Source organism: Marmota flaviventris, chromosome 11, assembly GCF_047511675.1.
Source record: "Marmota flaviventris isolate mMarFla1 chromosome 11, mMarFla1.hap1, whole genome shotgun sequence".
Classification (NCBI taxonomy): domain Eukaryota; kingdom Metazoa; phylum Chordata; class Mammalia; order Rodentia; family Sciuridae; genus Marmota; species Marmota flaviventris.
In genome coordinates, this window is record NC_092508.1 from 53862833 (window position 1) to 53883946 (window position 21114).

Sequence of the window (21114 nt, forward strand, 5' to 3'; positions counted from 1 at the left end):
AGTTGCCAAAGTAGAAAAAAATAAATGTGTTCTGATATTATGCTTTTGATTTTATATACGGAGATTTGTGCAAAGAGTTAGATGTGTTTTAAACAGGTGTTTTTCCAGTTTTAAGATGTGATGAGGAGTAATAAATTTTGAATATCTTTGTTGTAACTCTGTTGTCCTAATGTTCAATGTGTCATAGATCTTACTTCCTTAGAGAACAAAGAAATACTTGTACCCTCTGAATTATGCTTAAATGTTAAAATAGACTACCAGTTCTACTCTATGTTTAAAATTTAATTCCATGTGTGTGTTTGATATTTTGAAAACTGCGTATTTTAAGACATTGAATTAAGAAACTTTTTTTTTTTTTTGTATCAGGGATTGAACCCAGGGGTACTTAACCACTGAAACAGATACCTAGTCCTTTTAATATTTTATTTAGAGACAAGGTCTTGCTGAGTTTCTTAGGGCCTCACTAAATTGCTGAGGCTGGCTTTGAACTTATGATCTCCTGCCTCAGTCTCCTGAGCCGCTGAGATTATAGGTGTGCACCACTGCACCTGGTGAATTAAGAAACTTCTAAAATTTGTATTTTAAAATTAATTTTATATACCATTAAGTCTTTTATGTGCTATTAACTCTTAAGATAGAGATTACAAAGTATAATGTGGAGAGGTTTAGGAAATTTTGTTTACTTATTTACTTATTTAGAGATTGGAAATAGCTCTCTTTCTGTATATTGAAAGTCATTTAAAAAGTCATATTTTACTGAATTAAAAGTAAAAGAATTTAAATATCATGCATTGTTTGGTACCAAAATAACAGAATCATTTTATCCTGGAAAAATAATCTTTACTTTTAAAATTGTGCATATATTTACAGCTTTTGTTGTAAATAAGTAGATTTAGTTGTAAATGAGTTGATTTTCTACATGAGCTTGCTATAATTGAATCACATTCAATGCAGTTCTCACACTAGTATGTTTTATGATTCACAGTTAATATGTTGTGGAGATTTTACAGAGATTATTTGTAATGAAAATTTTATTTATGCTAATCATACATCTGTTTCATTGTCAACTTTTAAGTGTTGTGATGAGATATTAATAGGGATCAATACTGAAATCTTATATAGCTTGGATTAATATCATCATACAGAAATCCCAGAGTATAATTCTGCTCTGTCAGAAAACATGATTGATTGGCATAGTGTTCTAAGTAATAAATCCACCAAAAACAAGAATGTGATAGATAAAACAGATAGAAATTATATATCACCATATATATGCTATACTATATTTTCTGTTACATAGCATATATCTGTAGCATATGTATTTGTGATATATGATAGGGCACTTTAATATATTTTGTGTGTATATATATATATGTATTTATATGCACATATGCAATTTTTCTATTTATTGTGATATAATTTTCTTCTTTGTATTTTACTCCTTATGACCTAGAAGATAGATAGGTGGATAGTTTTTAAAAACAAATTGTATTTCCTTTTGGGTATTAATTACAAGTATCTTTTATTTGTAAAGGGCATGAATTATTATCCGAATTACAGCAGCGTCGATTTAATGGCTCTGATGGCGGGGTCTCGTGGTCTCCTATGGATGATGAACTGCTTGCGCAGCCACAGGTTATGAAATTATTAGATTCACTCCGAGAGCAGTACACCCGCTACCAGGAAGTATGTAGACAGCGTAGTAAACGCACCCAATTAGAAGAGATTCAGCAAAAGGTGATGCAGGTAGGTATCTGATTGGATTATATCTAACTCTTTCATTCTAAATGTTTTTTTCCTGATAATTTCTATTTTGTGACTTTTACTAAGTATTATGTATACCATATAGAGAAATATATAGACACTTCAAACTGGAATTCTAAAAATATTTTATCTTTTTATATATAGTATTTAGATTAAAGTCATATTATTTCTTCAGTGATGACATTGAGCATTCAGCTTACTCTAACACAATGAGTTTTAAAAATAGGTAGTTGGAAACATGATGAGTGCTTTCAGAATTCTTGCAATAAATAATATCTGATTATTGATATTTGATTTATTCTCTTTTTTTTGGGGGGGGGGAATGTACCAGAGATTAAACCCAGGTATGCTTAACCATCAAGCCACATTCCCAACCCATTTTTTATTTTATTTTTTTTATTTTGAGACAGGGTCTTGCTAAGTTGCTTAGGGCCTTGCTAAGCTACTGAGGCTGGCTTTGCAATTGCAATCCTGCTCTAACTGTGCCCAGCTGATTTCTTCTTCTTCTTCTTTTTTAAATGGATATTTGTATAGGGAAAGGGAGAGAGGAGGGAAATTGCATGGAAATGGAAGGAGACCCTCAGGGTTATACAAAATTACATACAAGAGGAAGTGAGGGGAAAGGGAAAAATAATACAAGGGAGAGAAATGAATGACAGTAGAGGGGGTAGAGAGAGAAGAGGGGAGGGGAGGGGAGGGGAGGGGAGGGGGGATAGTAGAGGATAGGAAAGGCAGCAGAATACAACAGATACTAGTATGGCAATATGTAAATCAATGGATGTGTAACTGATGTGATTCTGCAATCTGTATACAGGGTAAAAATGGGAGTTCATAACCCACTTGAATCAAATTGTGAAATATGATATATCAAGAACTATGTAATGTTTTGAACAACCAACAATAAAAATTTAAAAAAAAAAGAACATTTTTTTTCTTTTTTTGTAGTTGTAGATGGATGGACAGAATGCCTTTATTTTGTTTATTTTTATGTGGTACTGAGGATCAAACCCAGTGCCTCACACATGCTAGGCAAGTGCTATGCCATTGAGCTACAGCCCCAGGCCCAGTCCCCTGATTTATTTTCAATTTCTAATAACTTTTCTGTTAATTTGATAATTATGATGAGTTTTTTATTCTTAGAAAAAATAAATGTAATGTAAGTAATTCTAATATTAAATGTATTGTTTTATACAGAAAATATTAAATGTATTTATTTCTTAAGAAATTTTAGTTCCCTTTAAAATTGAGTTGTATAAGAAATATAGGCAGGAATGCTCAAAGTCAATACTAAGGAAAGACATTTATGTTCTTTTGATTACATTGGATTTTTGTCTGTTTTGTAATTAAGAAAATAAAATCTTTAAATATTTAAAAATGCAAATTAGAAATGTCCCAGTTTTTTATCTCAATTCACTAGGTAAATATTTATTAAGTGCTTGTTAAATAGAGGGGATAGTGCTAGACATTATACAGGACATGAAGGTAGACTTGGTTTTTGCTGTTAATGTTTAAGGGGCAAAAATGTGAAGTGTCGCAGGACATGACCAAAGTGCTGTGCCTTGCTAAGCTACTGAGGCTGGCTTTGCAATTGCAAACTGGAATTCTGCAATCTCTGGCTTTGGACAATCTGGGAAGACTTATTGGGGGTAACAAAACTTAAGCTTGTCTCCAAGATTTCACTCTGCAATGATGGCTTTGAAAAATTGGCATTTTGGGCTGGGGTTGTAGCTCAGTGGTAGAGTACTTGCTTAGCATGTGTGAGGCACTAGGTTCAATTCTCAGCACCACGTAAATAAATAAAGGTCCATTGACAACTAAAAAAAAAAAAAAAGATTTGCATTCTGTGGAGGATGAAGCATAGCATGAGTAAACAGCTGCTTGAAATCCTAAGCCTTGCTAGGAAAAAGGGAAGCAATTGGCACAGAGGGGATTGATGGCCTTTTCACCATACAACATGGTCAGAAAGGTAGTCTCCATCCTATATCTAAGACTTGCTCTATCTGTCTACTTTCTTTACCCCCTTCTTCTTTTCCTTCTTTCACTAATTGAAATAGGGATAATAACAGCTCTTTTAAAAGTCTAGTGTTTGGGGAAGAACCCAATATTCAATTAATAGTAGCTGTTTTTATTTCTATTGAAGTAGTTTCTACTGTCGATATTTACTGCAGTTGTTAGTGGACTTTTTCTGTAAAGGGACTAAGATTTAGGCTTTGTGACCAAACAGTCTTTGTTGTAGTTACAGCCGCTTAGCTCTGCCATCATTGTGCAAGAATAGACATAGTATTGTGTAAATGAAGGTACAGGGCCTTTCCCCAATAAAACTTTATGTACAGAAACAGGTGGTGGGCCAGAATTGGCCTGCAGGCCACAGTTTGCTGACCTCTGAACTAGAGTATCAGGATGTCATAGGAAAAAACAGTTGAAAGGAAGGAAGGATCATGAAAATGTTGAATTCCAGGCAAAAATTAAGGCTTGAGTCCATGGATAACCACATATAAACTTGATTTCTGGGGATACTTTAATTTATGCAACTTTTTCTGTGTTCTCATTTGTAAATTAAAGAATGGTTCCTATTAATTCAAGTAAACTTTGGCTAATTAGTTTGAGATTATCTTTGAAAACTACAAAGAAGAAATAGCATAATGGTATAAAACTCAGATTTCGAACCCATGTTACCTGGGTCTACCCTCTTCTACTTTTAAGCACCTTCACCTTGAGAGGAATGTTCCATGCCCTAGTTTTCTCTTTAGTCAACAGAGAATAACAACAATATCATCATTGACTATAATAGCTATTTACTAAGACTGTTGTGGATTTAAAAAAGATAGTCTTTGTAAGTGTTTACTGCTGGATATTTATTCTAGACATTGCTATAGGCAGAGAACCCAGGTGATAGGACTCATCCAGCATTTGTGCTTTGGTAAAGTGGAACAAATGGCCATGACAGAAAGTCAGGGACACAGGAGTTAATGTGTTAGCAAGCACGTTTTTGAAATGATGGGCCAGCTCAATTGGATAAAGAAATTGGAGAAGGGAAATGATGATGGTGATATTTATGATAATAGTAATAATGGTAACAAGATTATTGTTTAATTCTTTAACAGAAGTTTAATTTTTTAATTTCTTTTTATTTTTTTAAATTTATTTTTTAAATACATGACAATAGTGGAATGATTATTACCCATATACAGCACAATTTTTCGTGACTCTTTATATAAAGTATGTTCATGCCAAATTATGCCATTATACATGTACTCTCTTTTTTTACATTATAATTCTTAATATACATATGTACCACAATTTTTCGTATCTCTGTATATAAGGTATGTTGACACCAAATTCAAATCTTCATACATGTATTTTGTATAATGATGTCCATCACATCCCACCATCCTTGCTATTTCCCCTCCCCTCTCCCTCTCCCTCCCACCCCTCTTCCCTATCTAGAAATAATCTTCCTCCCATGCTCTCTCTCCCTACCCCACTTTGAGTCACCCCCCTTATGTCAGAGAAAACATTCGGCATTTGTTTTTTTGGGATTGGGTAACTTCACTTAGCATTATCTTCTCCAATGCCATCCATTTACCTGCAAATGCCATGATTTTGTTCTTTTTTAGTGCTGAGTAATATTCCATTGTGTATAAATGCCACATTTTTTTTTTTTATCCGTTCATCCACTGAAGGACATCTAGGTTGGCTCCACAGTTTAGCTATTGTGAACTGTGCTGCTATAAACATTAATGTGGCTGTGTCCCTGTAGTATGCTGTTTTTAAGTCCTTTGGGTATAGTCTGAGAAGAGGAATAGCTGGGTCAAATGGTGGTTCCATTCCCAGATTTCTAAGGAATCTCCATACTGCTTTCCAAATTGGCTGCACCAGTCAATCAATTGGAACATTAGTGGTCACCATGCAGTGTTTTCCTACATTCTTGTTTTCATAGATGTCAACTTAAGGAAAGATTTCCCCCCACCCCTGGACAAAATGGTTACTTAAATTTAACTATATAATTGATGATATGCTGATCACATGGTATGAGCTATACCATCTCCTGATTTGCAAATTTGGGGAAAATGTAAAATTTTTTTGTTTATATAAAGGTCACCATTAAATTGAATATCTTTGTTTGTTTTAAATTCTTAAAAATTAAATTACTTCAGATTTCTTTGTTCAGTAGCTTATCGCTAAAAACATTATTCAAGAGGAATCCATAGCTCTGATAAACTAGGGGTTAAGTAGTAACATGATAGTTATCAGCACTTATTCCCCACAGTTCAAAGTAGCAGCATCAGATTCATGTAGTATGCAAGAGTTTTTCATACTGCTGCTGCTGTGGCAGTTAAAAATTATATTTCACATGCTTTTGGCTGGAAGACAATGCCACTTCACTGAAATATGCTATTGTTAGTCCCATTATTTATTATGGCAGTAATTACCACCAGCACTGCAAATGTTATTTCTAGAATCATTCATGTGCTTTTCTTCTGTGTAGAGAGGAACTGTTGATGCAAAATTAGATACACTCTGAGTTGCATAAGTATGTAGCTAGAGGCTGTGTTCTCAGACCCCATGCCCTTTTTGTGGGGCAGATCCTTAACATTTGCTTGACACATCCTTTTGGCTGGTTTGACCTTATATACTTCCAGATATTCTCTCATGCATTCTTCAAATCAGCCTGGCCATGAAAGAATAGTAGATAGTCACATTTTTGGCCTGTGCAAATATTTGTCATGGTAGATTTTAAGAACACATCTCCAAGGTTATACTTTGCATATAAATGTAACCATTCTGGGGTCACATTGTTATGGATTGGATACAGAACTGTTTTTTACAGTAAATTAATATTCAGATTGAGCAAGATGTTGTGTTTGAAATTAAGTTTTATATAATAGTTGTTTGGCAAGTTACCATCATTAATGCATTTAAATAAACTTGTTTACTGGGGCATCCACCTCAATTTGCATTATTTTTATTAGAAATAGTCACCCATTTACTGGGTCTACATTACTGATGAAGCATACTAAGGGAAATTATTTTCTGCATACATTAAAACTATATGGGTACTTGACAATGTAACAGGGTTTTTGTGCCAAGATGTCTTTGTTTAGTATACTTAAGATTTACTTTTTTAAAAAAATCTTATTACTTTTTTTTTTAAAGAGAGACCGAGAGAGAGAGAGAGAATGAATTTTAATATTTATTTTTTTTTAGTTTTCGGCGGACAACATCTTTGTTTGTATGTGGTGCTGAGGATCGAACCCGGGCTACACGCATGCCAGGCGAGCGCGCTACCGCTTAAGCCACATCCCTAGCCCCTTAAGATTTACTTTTAAGTTTGTGTTTCTTCAAACTCTCATTCTGTCTTAAGTCCTTTTTGTGCTGCTATAACAATACCTGAAACTAAATCATTATAAAGGACAGATTTATTTCTCACACTTCTGAAGGCTGGAAAGTCCAAGGTTGAGAGTTGCTTCTGGCAGGGTCTTTTTGATGCGTCATCCTACTGTAGGAGGTATAAAGGCAGCAGAGCCTGATTGTGGGATGAAAAAGAAAAAGAACACATGTGCAGGAGTAAGCCAGCCACACTTGCCCCTGAAACACACCTACTCTCAGGATAATGACATGAACCCATTCATAAGGACAGAACCTTCATGACCTATCCACCCCTTCAAGTTCCTGCCTCTCAATACCATTTCACTGGGGACTAAGTTTCCAACACATTCAATCCGTACCATCATTTTTTTTTCCCTAATATATTTTTCCCAAGTTATATTAACTTGCTTTTTTAGTTTCTAGAGTATTCTAAAATCAAAGCTTACATGTTTGATGTTAATAATTTATTACTAATTAGTTAAAAATCTTAAATGCCTTCATTACTTTTAGAATCTAGATATTTCTAGTGAAATATTTAAAATTTACCTAAATTCATTTCATCTCATTTTATCTCAGTGTGTCCATATTCATTGTCAAACATGTAGTAATAAATGAGAAATAACTTATGATCAAAAGGAAAATGGAAAATTGTTTAAAAATGTTGATGTAAGCTTCCTTAAAGCTTACTCTTTTTTTATTTCCATATTTTAAAGTGTTGGATACCATAGTTAGTTCAGGGACTTCCTTGAGAACCCAGGGATCTGATTGGAAAATGCAGATATGAGAAAAACAAGAAGCTAGGCTACAGAAAACCTGGGAAAAGCAGAGGCTGGCAGCTATTAGTGTCTACTGCACTGAGTATCTTACATACAATGACTGGTATAACCCTGTAAGGTGAGCGTCACTAACATCATTTATAAGGTGAGGAACAAAAGTTTTTTGACTAGTGGGAGCAGAGCCAGAATTCAGCATTTAGATTCATGCGTAGTGCCTCTCTAATACCAAACTGTTCATCTGTCTCTTTTGTTAAAGAGTGATATGACAGGCTAATAGAGAGACACAGGATGTTAGTACCATGCCCTTCTGAAGACAGCGCATACGAAAGGTTAAAAAAGAAAAAATGGAGATGTTGAAGGACAAACCAACCTTTGCATTCTAAAGAGAATCTGAGGATAGCTTGCCTATGAATTTAGCACTCTGAAAATATAGTTTAATCAAGAGAAAGTTCCACTACTTAGGGCTATTCCAGTGAGTCAACAGTTCTATCCTTTGACTCTTTTGTTTTTGAGGGTTTTTTTTTTTTTATTATTTCATTGTCATTGGATGAAAGAAGTTCTGTATCAGAAAACTGTCATAGGAAAATGATATAGAATTAGAGAAAATACCATGTGTAATTGCTATCTATTTTTTTTAATCACATTGCTTAGAATTGATGTAGAGTGGAAACACTTTAAATGTCCAACAATAAGAATGTAGCAGATATAATGGTTATTTAAGGTACCATATTTCTTAGTGCCTAATATTGGTTGGTTGAGTGGCTGGCTGGCTGGCTGGCTGGTTGATTAGATGGGAGAGAGGCAGGTAGACAAGCAATTAGGTTTATATTCTTAAAAAAGAGACTCTTGAAATCACTGAAAATTGTAATAACTGTAGCCACTTGGAAACTCATTAGAGTATGATAGTTTAATGATAAGTGAAAAATACAGGATAGAACTTACACTCTGAGAACTGACTGTAGCAACCCAATCTGGAGGAGTATATGAAAACTATGTGAAAAATTAATGGAAGAAAATACACATGACTGTTTTTTATGATGTCCTTTTATATAATCATAAAAAATAAAGATGTGTGTACTGTTAGGTTTAAAAACCAGACAATGTAAAGCTGGTGATATGATAGAGTGCACTGTGGAGCTACTGGCTGTGTTGACACAGTTCTAAGGCAAGCCTGTCCATGCAGACCCTCATAGTAAGCTGCCTTCACTCCTTGGGAGCTATCATAAGTTTAGATTTAAGGCATAAAATTACATATAATTTTGAATTTCTTATTCTAATGAAGCAACAGGTAAATTTCAGCAGTAGTGTTTTCTTTGGTTAAAATTCCTTCATGGCATGATTGTGTGTGTAGAGTGTAGACTTAACAAAACTGCTGAGTATTTGTTCTTTGCCTAACTGTCTAGCTTTGCTCTCCTGAGAACCTGATAAAAATTGAAATGTCACCTATGTTATCAGGTAGTATTGCTTATAGTAAAAATTACCCCAGTTCTGGAACTGGGAGAACTATACTATTTGATGGAAGGCCGAACTGGGGGCATCCATGAATTCAGTTGACACTCATAATGGGTGTGGCCCTGAGGGATGTGAACTTTTCATGGTGGAGTGACTCCTGTGTCTCTCCCATGTGGACAGAAAAGGGACTTGGGAGAAGAGGAACTCCTAAAGTGCCACCCAGGATCAGCTATAGCTGTACGCCTTCCCCTCTATCCTGGGTGGACTGGAGCTGGTGGGATTTCTTATGGGTCTGAATGTTTAGTTGATCCTAAGAAAGCACCTAAAGGTATTATAATATAATTCTGTAGTTAGTTTTTTAATTTTCTTTTCAAAGTGAGAAAGTAGTATTTTAGCTTTGTTAGTTCATCTAATTTTTTTTTTTTTTCAGTGCTTAGGGAAGAACATTAGACCAGATAACACAGGTTTTAGTCCTACTTTTTTTTAGTAATGGGTTATGTTACCTTGGGGAAGTCATTTAGTCTCCCTGAAACTCAATTTTCTTAAGTGTTAGATAACCTTGACCAATGTCATTTCTGATTTCCCTTTCAACTCTAAATTCTGTAGTTTTCTGATTGTCTTATCATAAGTTAATTTTTAATCCTCTTTTATAGAACCATTCCAGATTTCTTTTTAGCTAGACAAATGATCAGATAACTGTAAGCCTAAGGCTACAGTGTACATCTTTCAAAGTGTAAATTTTGGAAATGTCATATTATAACTGTGTAATTCCGAAAGAAATGTTTATTACTTATGTAGTAGAACTTAAAGAATTTCAGTTTAAAATACTTAAGGAATTTGGGGGAGAGAAAACCAGTTAGACTGAAAATTTGAAAAGCCTTTGATTATTCTAAAATTTCATCTCAACTTTCATTTACAGGTTGTGAACTGGCTGGAAGGACCTGGATCAGAACAACTGAGAGCCCAGTGGGGGATTGGTGACTCTATTAGGGCTTCCCAGGCCCTACAGCAGAAGCATGAAGAGATTGAGAGCCAGCACAGTGTGAGAGGCTTTTTCCTCTGCAAGTTACAGTGCAGTTATTCTTGTGCATAATTAGCATAGGTGGTACTAAGTGCTAAGCTGCTGTTAACTTTGTATAGGGGCCTAGAATACAGTTTATTGAATCCTTAGAGGTTATAAGTTTTCATTTTGACCACTTAGTGTACGTTAATTCGAAGGTTGGTTTAGGTTTTACCTGCAATGCAGTTTCATTTTATTGTTACCTCTCTAACACACTGTAGATGAAATTTTAAAAGCTATAGTGATGGAAAAAAAAAAAAAAGAATACAAAAATAGAGCCTTCATCACTAGTCCCTTCAATAGAAAAGTCTGTTCTTAAAATCCTAGAGAAAGGCCCTTCCCTACTTCATTGGGAGCATGCTGTACAACTAAATGCTGGGAATACCACCAGGACTGCAGTGTTACACACAGCTGATGGAGAGGGAGTTCAGAGGAGGCAGAGTATCTTCCATTCTCTGTGCATTTAGGGGTGACATTTGTAATTGTGAAGGGGATAATTAGACAGATCACAGGTATGGATTGGGAAATAAATCAATCCTTATTCAGATTATAGATAAAATTATTCAAGAGAATTTAAAATGCAACAACTTGCTATGTGGAAGAAACAGATGTTTATTAAGCTCATGCTTGGTTATAGTTAGTTCTGTATGTGGAGAAAGTAGTCATATAGATTGTAGATTAGGCAGTTCATCCCCCCTCCCTGAAGCCATATTTCTTTTTATGGTAATTTTAAATAGATTGAATACAAAATTGGAAATATAAAATTTGATCCATTAAATTCTATCTCCTTGGTCTATCCATCTTCAAAAATTGATCAGTAATAGTGTTAAACTCTGGAACAGGTGAGTTTGAAGGGTCATTGGAACATTATATTTTCACAGTGTGTTTCTTTACCCATCAACTCCTCTACTTGAAGTGGTAATAAAAGTTGAACAGTTAAGAAATATATATTTTAACTAAGTATGGTTAAAGAATAAATAATATTCTTTGCGAATAAATTTGAGTAAATCTCATCTTTATTAGAGCTATATTTTAATAATCACTTTATTTTTAAGGAGATACATTCTGTTTACTTTCCTCATATTGCTTTTTTTAGTAATCTTTCTCCAATTAGGTTTTTTTTTTTCCTCCCCCAGTCAGGCTTAACTGTCAGTGGCACTGGCCGATAATCTACATAACATAGCCTAAAGGAGTTGTAGTCTAGCCGAGACAATAATATGTAGAAAGAGCTATCACAAGATTTGGAAATCATATAAAGATAGTACATAGGTAGTCTAACATTTCTAATTAGTACCTGTAAGAGACTTGGAAAAATGAAATCCTGGGCTGGGGTGGTAACTCAGTGGTAGAACACTTGCCTAGCCCATGTGAGGCACTGAGTTTGATCCTCAGCACCCCATAAAATAAATAAATAAAATAAAGGTATTGTGTCCATTTATAACTAAAAAAAAAAGAAAGAAAAAAAATTAAATCCCATATAGTTTATCCATTTCACAGGTTCCAATATGGTTCTTCGTTTTATGGTAAAAAATTAGAATAATTTATATTTGATTTATAAACCCTGTTCCTGAAGTTATGATCTTTTAATTATCTTGTACTTTTAAAAATATTTTTTATTGTATGGACATAATACTTTTATTTATTTATTCTTATGTGGTGCTGAGGATTGAACTCAGTGCCTCACCTATACTAGGCAAGTGCTCTACCACTGAGCTACAGCCCCAGCCCTCTCTTAGGCTTTTAAAATACTGTTGATATTTTTTACATGGATTATGATTTATTTGATTATTCTGGGTGGAACATGTTACTGTAGTATAGATGGTTTCTATAATTTGTTTCCCTGTAAATTTTTGAAAGCAGTATTTGCATAGAATATCAGATTTTATTTAAGAGAATTTAGTCACCAAGTGTTCTGAAAGTCCTCTTAGTAAGGATACATGATACTTGAGGAGCCCAAAGATAGGGTTTATATATGTACTTATTATTTTTAAAAGATACCAAGAGAGTTATAGTTAGAAATTGGATTCTACATATATCATGTATAAATTCACAAAAAGTATTGGAATTACATTTTATATTGTATGTTGTGTGGGTGAAATTACCATTGACATACATAGAGACCCCTGTGTTTAAATGTTTGTTTATGTATACTTTTTATATGAATTTTTAAAATCAGCTTAAAAATAAATTATGTATGGGTATCTCTTTTCATGTGCTTAAGCTTACTTATAATGTGGAAAAGATATACAGAACTTTTATATTGGAAAGGACCTTATAAACTAAAATATCCCTTTCTTATTTTATAGATGAAGAAACAGACTTTTTTTTAAATCAATAAGTTGCTAGACTAGGTTAAAAACATAGACATCCTGATATCTAGGTAGGATCCCTTCACTCTGTCTCTCTCTTAGGGAAAGCTACTAAATTGCATGGATATGCTTAAGATACAATGTATGTATGTATGTATCTATATTCTCTTGCTATTTGAGGACACACATACACATTTTTTTAAATATTTATTTTTTCGTTGTAGTTGGACACAATACATTTATTTTATTTGTTTATTTTTATGTGATGCTAAGGATCGAGCCCAGAGTCTCACATTTGCTGGGTGAGAACTCTACCACTGAGCCACAACCCCAGCCCCATGCACATATTTTGACATCTGTATTCATAGATCTGGACCCCAGAGGAAAAAATATACTCTTGATTTATTGTGGATTTTGTTTCCTTAAATCATGTGTGATATTTGGGATATTGGAAAATTGGAGGGTGGGGACATATTGAATTGGAATATAGTTGAAACAGGATTGACCACAAGTGGGTAATTATTGAAGCTAGATTGCACATGGGGCTTCATTATGCTATTCTTTCCACTTTTGAATAGATTTTAAAAATTTTCCATTCTTTAAAAGGTTTAAGAAAAGATAATTGCATTGTTTTAGCCAGTAGGTGGCACTGCATTCATTGTCACCTTAGAATTGTAATGCATTCCACTGTCATATGTAAATTTAAAAAATTTAAAATAAAAAGACTAGGTTGGTGCTGGATGAATGTTAATATATGATGTTTAAGATATTCTAATACTTCTTTTCTCTATTAGTAAAACAACAGCTTCAAGTATTTACTGGAATTGTTCAGGTCTTAGGAAATTTCTAGTATTGATAGTTAACAAGGGTAGAATTTGGAAAACTTTAATAGACCATTTTGTATTGAAGTACCATGTCAAGTATTATGTTTTCCATTCCACATGAAAGTGTAATGCAGAATAAAGCTATCAACTCAAATTTATTAGGATATTCAGCACTAATATAGAAAAATGAAAATCCTCCTGATTTGTAGTTATTTGTGAAGGACCGTGAATTAGAAGTTTGCTTGGTTTTTGAATACAACCCAACAAAAAATATCAAAGTGAATAGAAGTGATTGTAGAGTCTGTTTATAAATCTCAAAATATTTGACTACAATGGTAAATATACTTTTACATTTGGGTAGGGTAGGAGTGTGTTGGGAAGAGCACATGCTGGTGCTGTTGCACACGCCTGTAATCTCAGAGGCTGAGACAGAAGGATCACAAGTTCAAAGCCAGCCTCAGCAATAGCTAGGTGCTAAGCAACTCAGTGAGAACCTGTCTCTAGATAAAATACAAAATAGGGCTGGGGATGCATCTCAGTGGTCGAGTGCCCCTGAGTTCAATCCCTGGCACACACACACAAAAATACATAGCAGGAGAGTGTAGAAGCATGCATTTCTGAAGCTGCCTCTGCATTCTGTCACTGTCCCACCTTCCCACAGTGCTGACTTCTGCCTCCAAAGGGCCCTGTGCTGGTGTGTGGAGCCTAATAGATGGTAATGGAGCAGGTTTACTTGACACATCAAGACCTCTTTGTCCTCAGTATATATTCTAAGTGTATAACATAGCCTGGGTTGGCAGTATTTCTTTCCTCCCAGACTGGGATTCCTGTTCTTGGTTTAAAGTGCAAAGTGCAAATGATCATTTCACCAACTATGTATTGACACTGGCTCAACCACAATCATAGTGTCAGTCCTGGCTGTTCATGTTCTAACATTCAAATGCTTTCCCTACTTATCATCTTTTTTTTTTTTTAAGAGAGAGAGAATTTTTAATATTTATTTTTTAGTTTTCGGTGGACACAACATCTTTATTTTATTTTTATGTGGTGCTGAGGATCAAACCCAGCGCCTGCGCATGCTTGAGCCACATCCCCAGCCCCCTACTTATCATCTTAATCCAAACCCCAAATCTTGGTGTTGACTTTTTATTTTGCTATAAATTAATAAATTTCAACACAGTAAATGTGTATGAACAGAGTACAAGAATGGCCATAGTAAATTGAATGCAGCTGTTTACCTAAGGTTATATACATTCTATTTTTATGAAGAAACATTATGCCTAATTTTAAACACGTACATATATGTAAGCCAGACCCCCCCCATCCTCAGTCCCACATAGGTATAGAGTTTGTCATTTATTTATGACACACTCAAAAGTAACATCAGTAACTCCAATTCTAGGCATTAATTTATTGAGACATATTAGTCTTTATATTGTATTTACATCCCTGGTCACATTGCTAGAACTTACATGTATTTTAAGGTTTCAAACCAGGGCAAAAATCAGCTTCACAGTGGTGGTTCTTAAACATTAATGGTCAAGAATTATCAGAGGTGCTTGTTAAAAATGCAATTTCCAGGGCCCCACCCCAAGAGACTCAGAGGCTGAGGGAAGAACTTGGGTATTTTGATGAACACCCAGGTGTTCTAGTGTAAGTAGTTCTCACTGAGAAGTGCCATCCTGGAATTCTGATCCTTTAGTTTACTACTTTTCTCAGAATCATTGTCACTACTTCAGAGATTTGGATATCTTTATTTAGAGCATTTAGTTAAATTTTAATTACTAAAGATATGAGATATGAGACCATGACAATGATAATTTTCTCAGGTAATATTCTATACTTTTTAAATTGTCAGGCTGCTTAATCATTGTGATAACTGTAGTTTTACAAGTATTTTATGTATATTATTTGATGAAATTCTTACAGCAACTAATAAAGTAAGTATAGCAGGTGTTACTATCACCATTGAATGGAGCAGGTTTCTTAAATTCTGTACCACTAACACTTAAGGCCAGATACAAAATCGTTGTAGGGGCCGGCCTGTGCATTGCAGGACATGTATCCATAACACTAGGCTTATCTGTTAGATGGAGCAGCATCCCTCCTCCTTACTTGGGGTAACCAAACATTCCATGTGAGGCAGAATAATACACTGTTTCCTCTATGATTTAATGCCAACAAATCTACAGTGCTTTCTGTGCTTAATGCATTCATTCAGCACGTTAATCGAGCACATATGATATGCCACAGGTTGTTTTAGGCTCTTAGGTTATTGCACAGGATTACCATATGGAATTATAATCATGATGGAGAGGTAAGGAGTAGAGAGGCACTAAAGGTATGGCATTTAAGAAAGCCTCCTCTGAGGAAATGACATTTAATCAGAAACCTCAAGTTGGTATGGAGTAATCCAAGCAAAGGGCCCTCTAGATAGAGGGTATAGCATGGAAGCACCTCAAGGCAGGAATATGACTAAAGAACAATGAGAAGGTGGACATCACTGGAGTACCGGGAGCAAGACAGAGAGTCACAGAAAATGAGAGGAAGTTAGGGGCCAAAATAAGTAATGTCTTTTTAACCCATGAGCAGGAGCTTAAAGTTTATTTTAAATGTTACATGAGATCAGTGGAGAGGTTTTTGAGACAAAAATTGATTTATGTTTTGAAAAGATCACTGGCTATCGGGTGGAGATAGGGAGGGGGGACAAGCAGCATAAATGGAAGACTGGAGCTCTTGGAGTGGAGGTGGCAGAAGTGGTAGGAAGTGTTGGGCTCCCGAGGTTGAACCAGCAATTCTTGCTGGTGGAAGACTCAAGCTCTGGGAATTTTTTGGTAACTTAACAAGATTGGTTTTAGAAGAGTGGGAAATACAAAATCCTGACTTAGAATGAATTTTAAAAGAATAGGGAATGAAACAAAGAATATTATCTTTTAAGGAAAGTTTTTTGTTTGTTTGTTTTTTGAGGTTTAATGTACAGAATTTTAAAATGTATAGATCCTAAAGCGTGTATTTTGTTCAGGATAGGTGTTACAGCTTGCTTATGTGCTGATGGAAATAATCCAGTTGAAACAGAAGAATTGATCAGAGAGAAAGAGATGATAGTTGCAAGAGCAGAGTTGTGCACAGGCAGCAGAAGAGAGGGTATCATGCTCTGGAGGAGTGTTGGCCTCAGGAGCAGGGCCCCTATAGAGTGGGGAGGCAGAGCACAGGGCTATAGGAGGGAAGGTTGTAGATTTATTGGTGGGAAGATGAGACTGTTCTCTTTTAATTGCATCCAGAGAATTAAGAAGTTCTTCTAGAGTAAAGAGGTAAAAAGGGAGTTGGAGACTTAAGGAGTGAAAAAAAAAAATCACGAGAATGGGAAAGTGAATTGCTTAGAGAAACCTGCAAGGATTACTGAACCTCTGTTTGAGATTATTTAGCTATAACTTAAAAAAAAAATATGCACAGACCATCCGTCATGTATCGCTTAATTGGAGCATACTCTAAGAAATGCATCATTAGGTGATTTTGTTGCTGAATGAGCAACATAGAGTGCACTTACAGGAACTAGGACAATTATGATGTCGCCAGGCTGTGTAGTCTTACAGAACCACCATCACATGTGTGGTCCATCGTTGACGGATGATATGCAGGGCATGTCTGTGGTGGTTTTTACCTAGCTGTGTTCAGCCACTCTGGTACAGGCACACAGTAGGCAGAGAAGCCAGGTTTGAGGTTTCAGTAGGTGAATTTGATGGAAGGAAGGAGGGCAGGTGTGGGGGGCCAGGGTTGTATGTCGGGAGGTGGTTGTAGCTTCTGACCAAGGGTGAGAGGCTGCCAAGTGCTGCAGTGTCAGACATGAAAGGAGAATGAATCAGTGGACCTCTGGGGGTGTAGCTAAAAGAAGGGCATTGGAGTCAGTATCTGATGAAAGAATGGAATTCACAAAAGTGAGAGTTTAGAGTTGCATAGTAAGCAGTACATGATGACAGGCTTTTAGGGCCAGTGGAGTAGGTAGCTGAGGTGGTGTGAGGATGCAGTAGTGGAAGTGAGGGAAACAGTTGAGGAGCTGAGTCCAGAGTGTTGGTGCATGTGTACATGGAGGCCATCACCAAGAAGGCTGGCACAGAGAGGAATGCAGAGAGGAAACCTCAGGGGGATGAAGGGATACCACAGGAAAGGCTGGAAGGGCGTAATCCAGCATCTTGCATTTCACAGGTTTTCCAGACAAGAGGGGGGAAAAATGGTTTGAAATAGTAATGAGTCAGCCCACTTCTGGGCTTGTGTATGTTGGTGTGGAAATAAAGATAGCAACCAGTTTAGGGGGCTGCAGAGGTAACTGTGCACTGTGAGGGTGAACAGGTTTTACTTAGAGCATATGAAGGAAGGGAATATCTAGAAGCCAGACTGAGGACACAGGAGACTACCATTGGCAGGCAGTGAGCTCCAGGGATCATGATGGACGGATGTGGGGAAGGATAGGGATTTTACATTCTCTACTTAAACAGTGTTGCTTTATAAAAATGTTCATGTGTATGTTACTTAGTTTGTCTGGAGAAATGATAAAATGTGTCCTCCAGGAGCTAATTTGATCCTTAATATACTTTGTGATATCTCTATTACAGGAATGGTTTGCAGTATATGTGGAGCTTAATCAGCAAATTGCCGCACTCTTGAATGCTGGGGATGAGGAAGATCTTGTGGAACTGAAGTCACTACAGCAACAACTTAGTGATGTTTGTTATCGGCAGGCCAGTCAGCTGGAATTCAGGCAAAATCTCTTACAAGCAGCTCTTGAATTTCATGGTGTTGCACAAGATGTAAGTGTCTACTCTGATCGATTCTCTTTTCCTCAGATAATCTGAACAATCCACACATAATTTTTGCAGGTTTGCATGTCTCCTCTAATTATTTTCCTTGAACAATAATATAATTTACTGGTGGGGGTAACGTGATAAAATTTTCTGATTTAACAAATGATTCTAAGTCATTCTGCATGCAATTAAACCTTTGATTGTCTAACTAAAGTATTCCAAACCAGTAGATATATTTCATTTTGACTGTTCTTCAAAATGTATGCTTTTTAACATAGATGGAAATGGAAGTGTCAATAATTTTTTTGCACTCTGCTGACCTGGATGTTCTCCTTTGTCTTTCTGGCGCATGCATCTGTGTGTTCCATCTTCTAGATAACATGTACTCTGATTATTTGTTCTTGTCTTTTAACAGCATAATGTTTTCAAGTGTAATTGTGATAACCTCATTAGATAAACCTCATTCATCATTAAACACTTTAGATGCTGATTACATCAGGGTTGTCTCTTTGGTGTCCCTCTGCTTTAGTTGTCTCAGCAGTTGGATGGCTTATTAGGGATGTTGTGCGTAGATGTAGCACCAGCTGATGGAGCATCGATTCAGCAAACTTTAAAACTGCTTGAAGAGAAGCTGAAAAGTGTTGGTAAGCAGATTTTAAAAATGCTGAAACATAAGAGTTCTTTTTAAAAAAATATCATTATCATGGTTACACAATTAAGTCAGCTTATACTGAACTAATTATTATTTGCAGGGAACACAGGAAAAAGTAGTATTAAAGGGGGTTTATTCCCTTGAGTGAGTCTAATTTTTGCTAAAAATTTTTACTTTTCATTGTGATTAGGCACTCCTCCCTTCATTGGGCCTTTGGCCTTTTTGTTTACTACAGGTGCTATATCTTGCATATCCTAGGAACAGTGAAATTATTTGTAGTGCATGCATAAACTGTAATTAGTTGTGAAGTGTTCTGTGGTAAACTCTGTATGCCCCGAACTGTGTTTTATGCAATGATTTTTGTTGTTGCTATATCCTAACCTTGTGAAAAAATAGTTGGTTTGGTTCTGTGCATTTGTTTCTCTGCCTGGGAATATGGTCAGGGTTACCTAGTTTCTAAGGAGGGAGTGGTCCCATTTCATTAAGCTAGCTCTTAATGAAAGCTCTGTTACTTTTGTCATCAGGACCTTTTAAACGTTTCCACAGTAAGAAATGCAGTGAACTTTCCTAGGCCAAGATGTGAAAATGGGAAGGGACTGTCCATTGAGGGAAGGAGCAGAGGAAGCAGATGTAGAAAGTGGTGACATGTGATCAAATCAGATTAATTAATTGTGGAAAACAGTTTCAGGGAATTGGTTTCAGAAAAACATTTTTTGTATTGACATTTTATTTGCTTGTAGCCTAATTGTTAGTTTAACAGATGACATACATAGTATATATTCAATACACCAAATGAAATTTATTTTAAAATATCAGTAGTTTCCTTAAGTCATACTTTTCCTTAAAAAAAAAAGAAGAGAATTTCTCTACACATGTCTGACTTGGAATATTGTAAATATATCCTAATGTTGCTCCTGTGGTGCGTAAGTTGGACTTGACTTTACAGCGTTCGGCATCCCTTTACACTGATAATACACCATGTGAGTGTCTTGAAATCTCACAAATTTTACACTGTTTTTAAACAAAATATTTACATTGTTGTCCTAAAAATAGGAACACATGAAACAGGGAAAAAAATGGAAAAATTTATTTGTCAAAATAGAAATTAACATACTTTCTTCCTGCTTTCAGTTTTTAAAAGAAATTATTATCTATGGAGATTTGTGTTTTAAACATTCCCTTTAGGGAGAATTTGGTTTGAGAGCTCTCCGTTTAAAAGGATTTTATTCCTTGAGATGTTCGGAGGACTCCATCCTAATGTGGTTTAATATATAAAGATTTTATGCTTGGATTCCAAGTGCAGTATCTGCTGAGAGGATTTATTTGAGGGAGGGAAAAACACCTTAGTTAAGAGATTAAATCTAATAACTTTTATTTTAGATGTGGGATTGCAAGGTTTGCGTGAAAAAGGTCAAGGTCTGCTGGATCAGATCTCCAATCAGGCGTCCTGGGCCTATGGAAAGGATGTAACCATTGAAAATAAAGAAAACGTGGACCACATACAAGGAGTGATGGAAGACATGCAACTTAGGAAACAAAGGCAAAGTTTGACTGTTAATTTTACCAAGACAACATACTAACTAAAATGAAAAATTGTATAATTTATATTTTACATACAAACTAAAGGTTCTTACCTGTTATATAGTAGGCATGTAATAGGCTTTTGATGAATATAATAGTTATTATATATAATTGTACAACAAATTAATGACAATTTGTTCAATTACCAGGTATCTTTTCCTCTTTTACTTAATAGTGAAATTTTGAGTTATACTAAAGTGCTTAACATTCTGTACCCTAGGACTCTGCTTTGCTTTGCTATAAGAAAATCTTTTTGGAGAAACTTACATTTCCGTTTTAGTTTAGAGTTGCTGTTAAATCTGCCATCTGTATTGATCTAATTCTTCATGTCTGTTTCTTATGAAATGTCACACTTGTTTGTGCTCATGTTTGCTGTACAGGGATTAGACACAGTGGACTAATGTTGATGCTCACTTTGATATAGGACTAGGAATTCAAGGGATTCTTTGAAAACATAATTTGCAACAGCCATTGCAAAGTGAAAGATCAGAATCACATAGGCAAGCGTACATAACCTAGCATGGTTG

The 21114-nt window shown here is 35.5% G+C and overlaps 1 protein-coding gene across 3 annotated transcripts in view; it reads left to right on the top strand.

The window, feature by feature from the left end:
- The window catches only part of Sestd1 (SEC14 and spectrin domain containing 1), a 128143-nt gene that overhangs the window by 88979 nt on the left and 18050 nt on the right, over positions 1–21114 (top strand). For all 3 annotated transcript variants that reach the window (XM_027943977.2, XM_071619020.1, XM_071619018.1), the window contains exons 9-13: positions 1535–1746; positions 10282–10404; positions 18166–18360; positions 18884–18998; positions 20387–20546. In XM_027943977.2, the coding sequence (XP_027799778.1) occupies positions 1535–1746; positions 10282–10404; positions 18166–18360; positions 18884–18998; positions 20387–20546 (805 nt within the window). The remainder of the gene's footprint in view (positions 1–1534; positions 1747–10281; positions 10405–18165; positions 18361–18883; positions 18999–20386; positions 20547–21114) is intronic.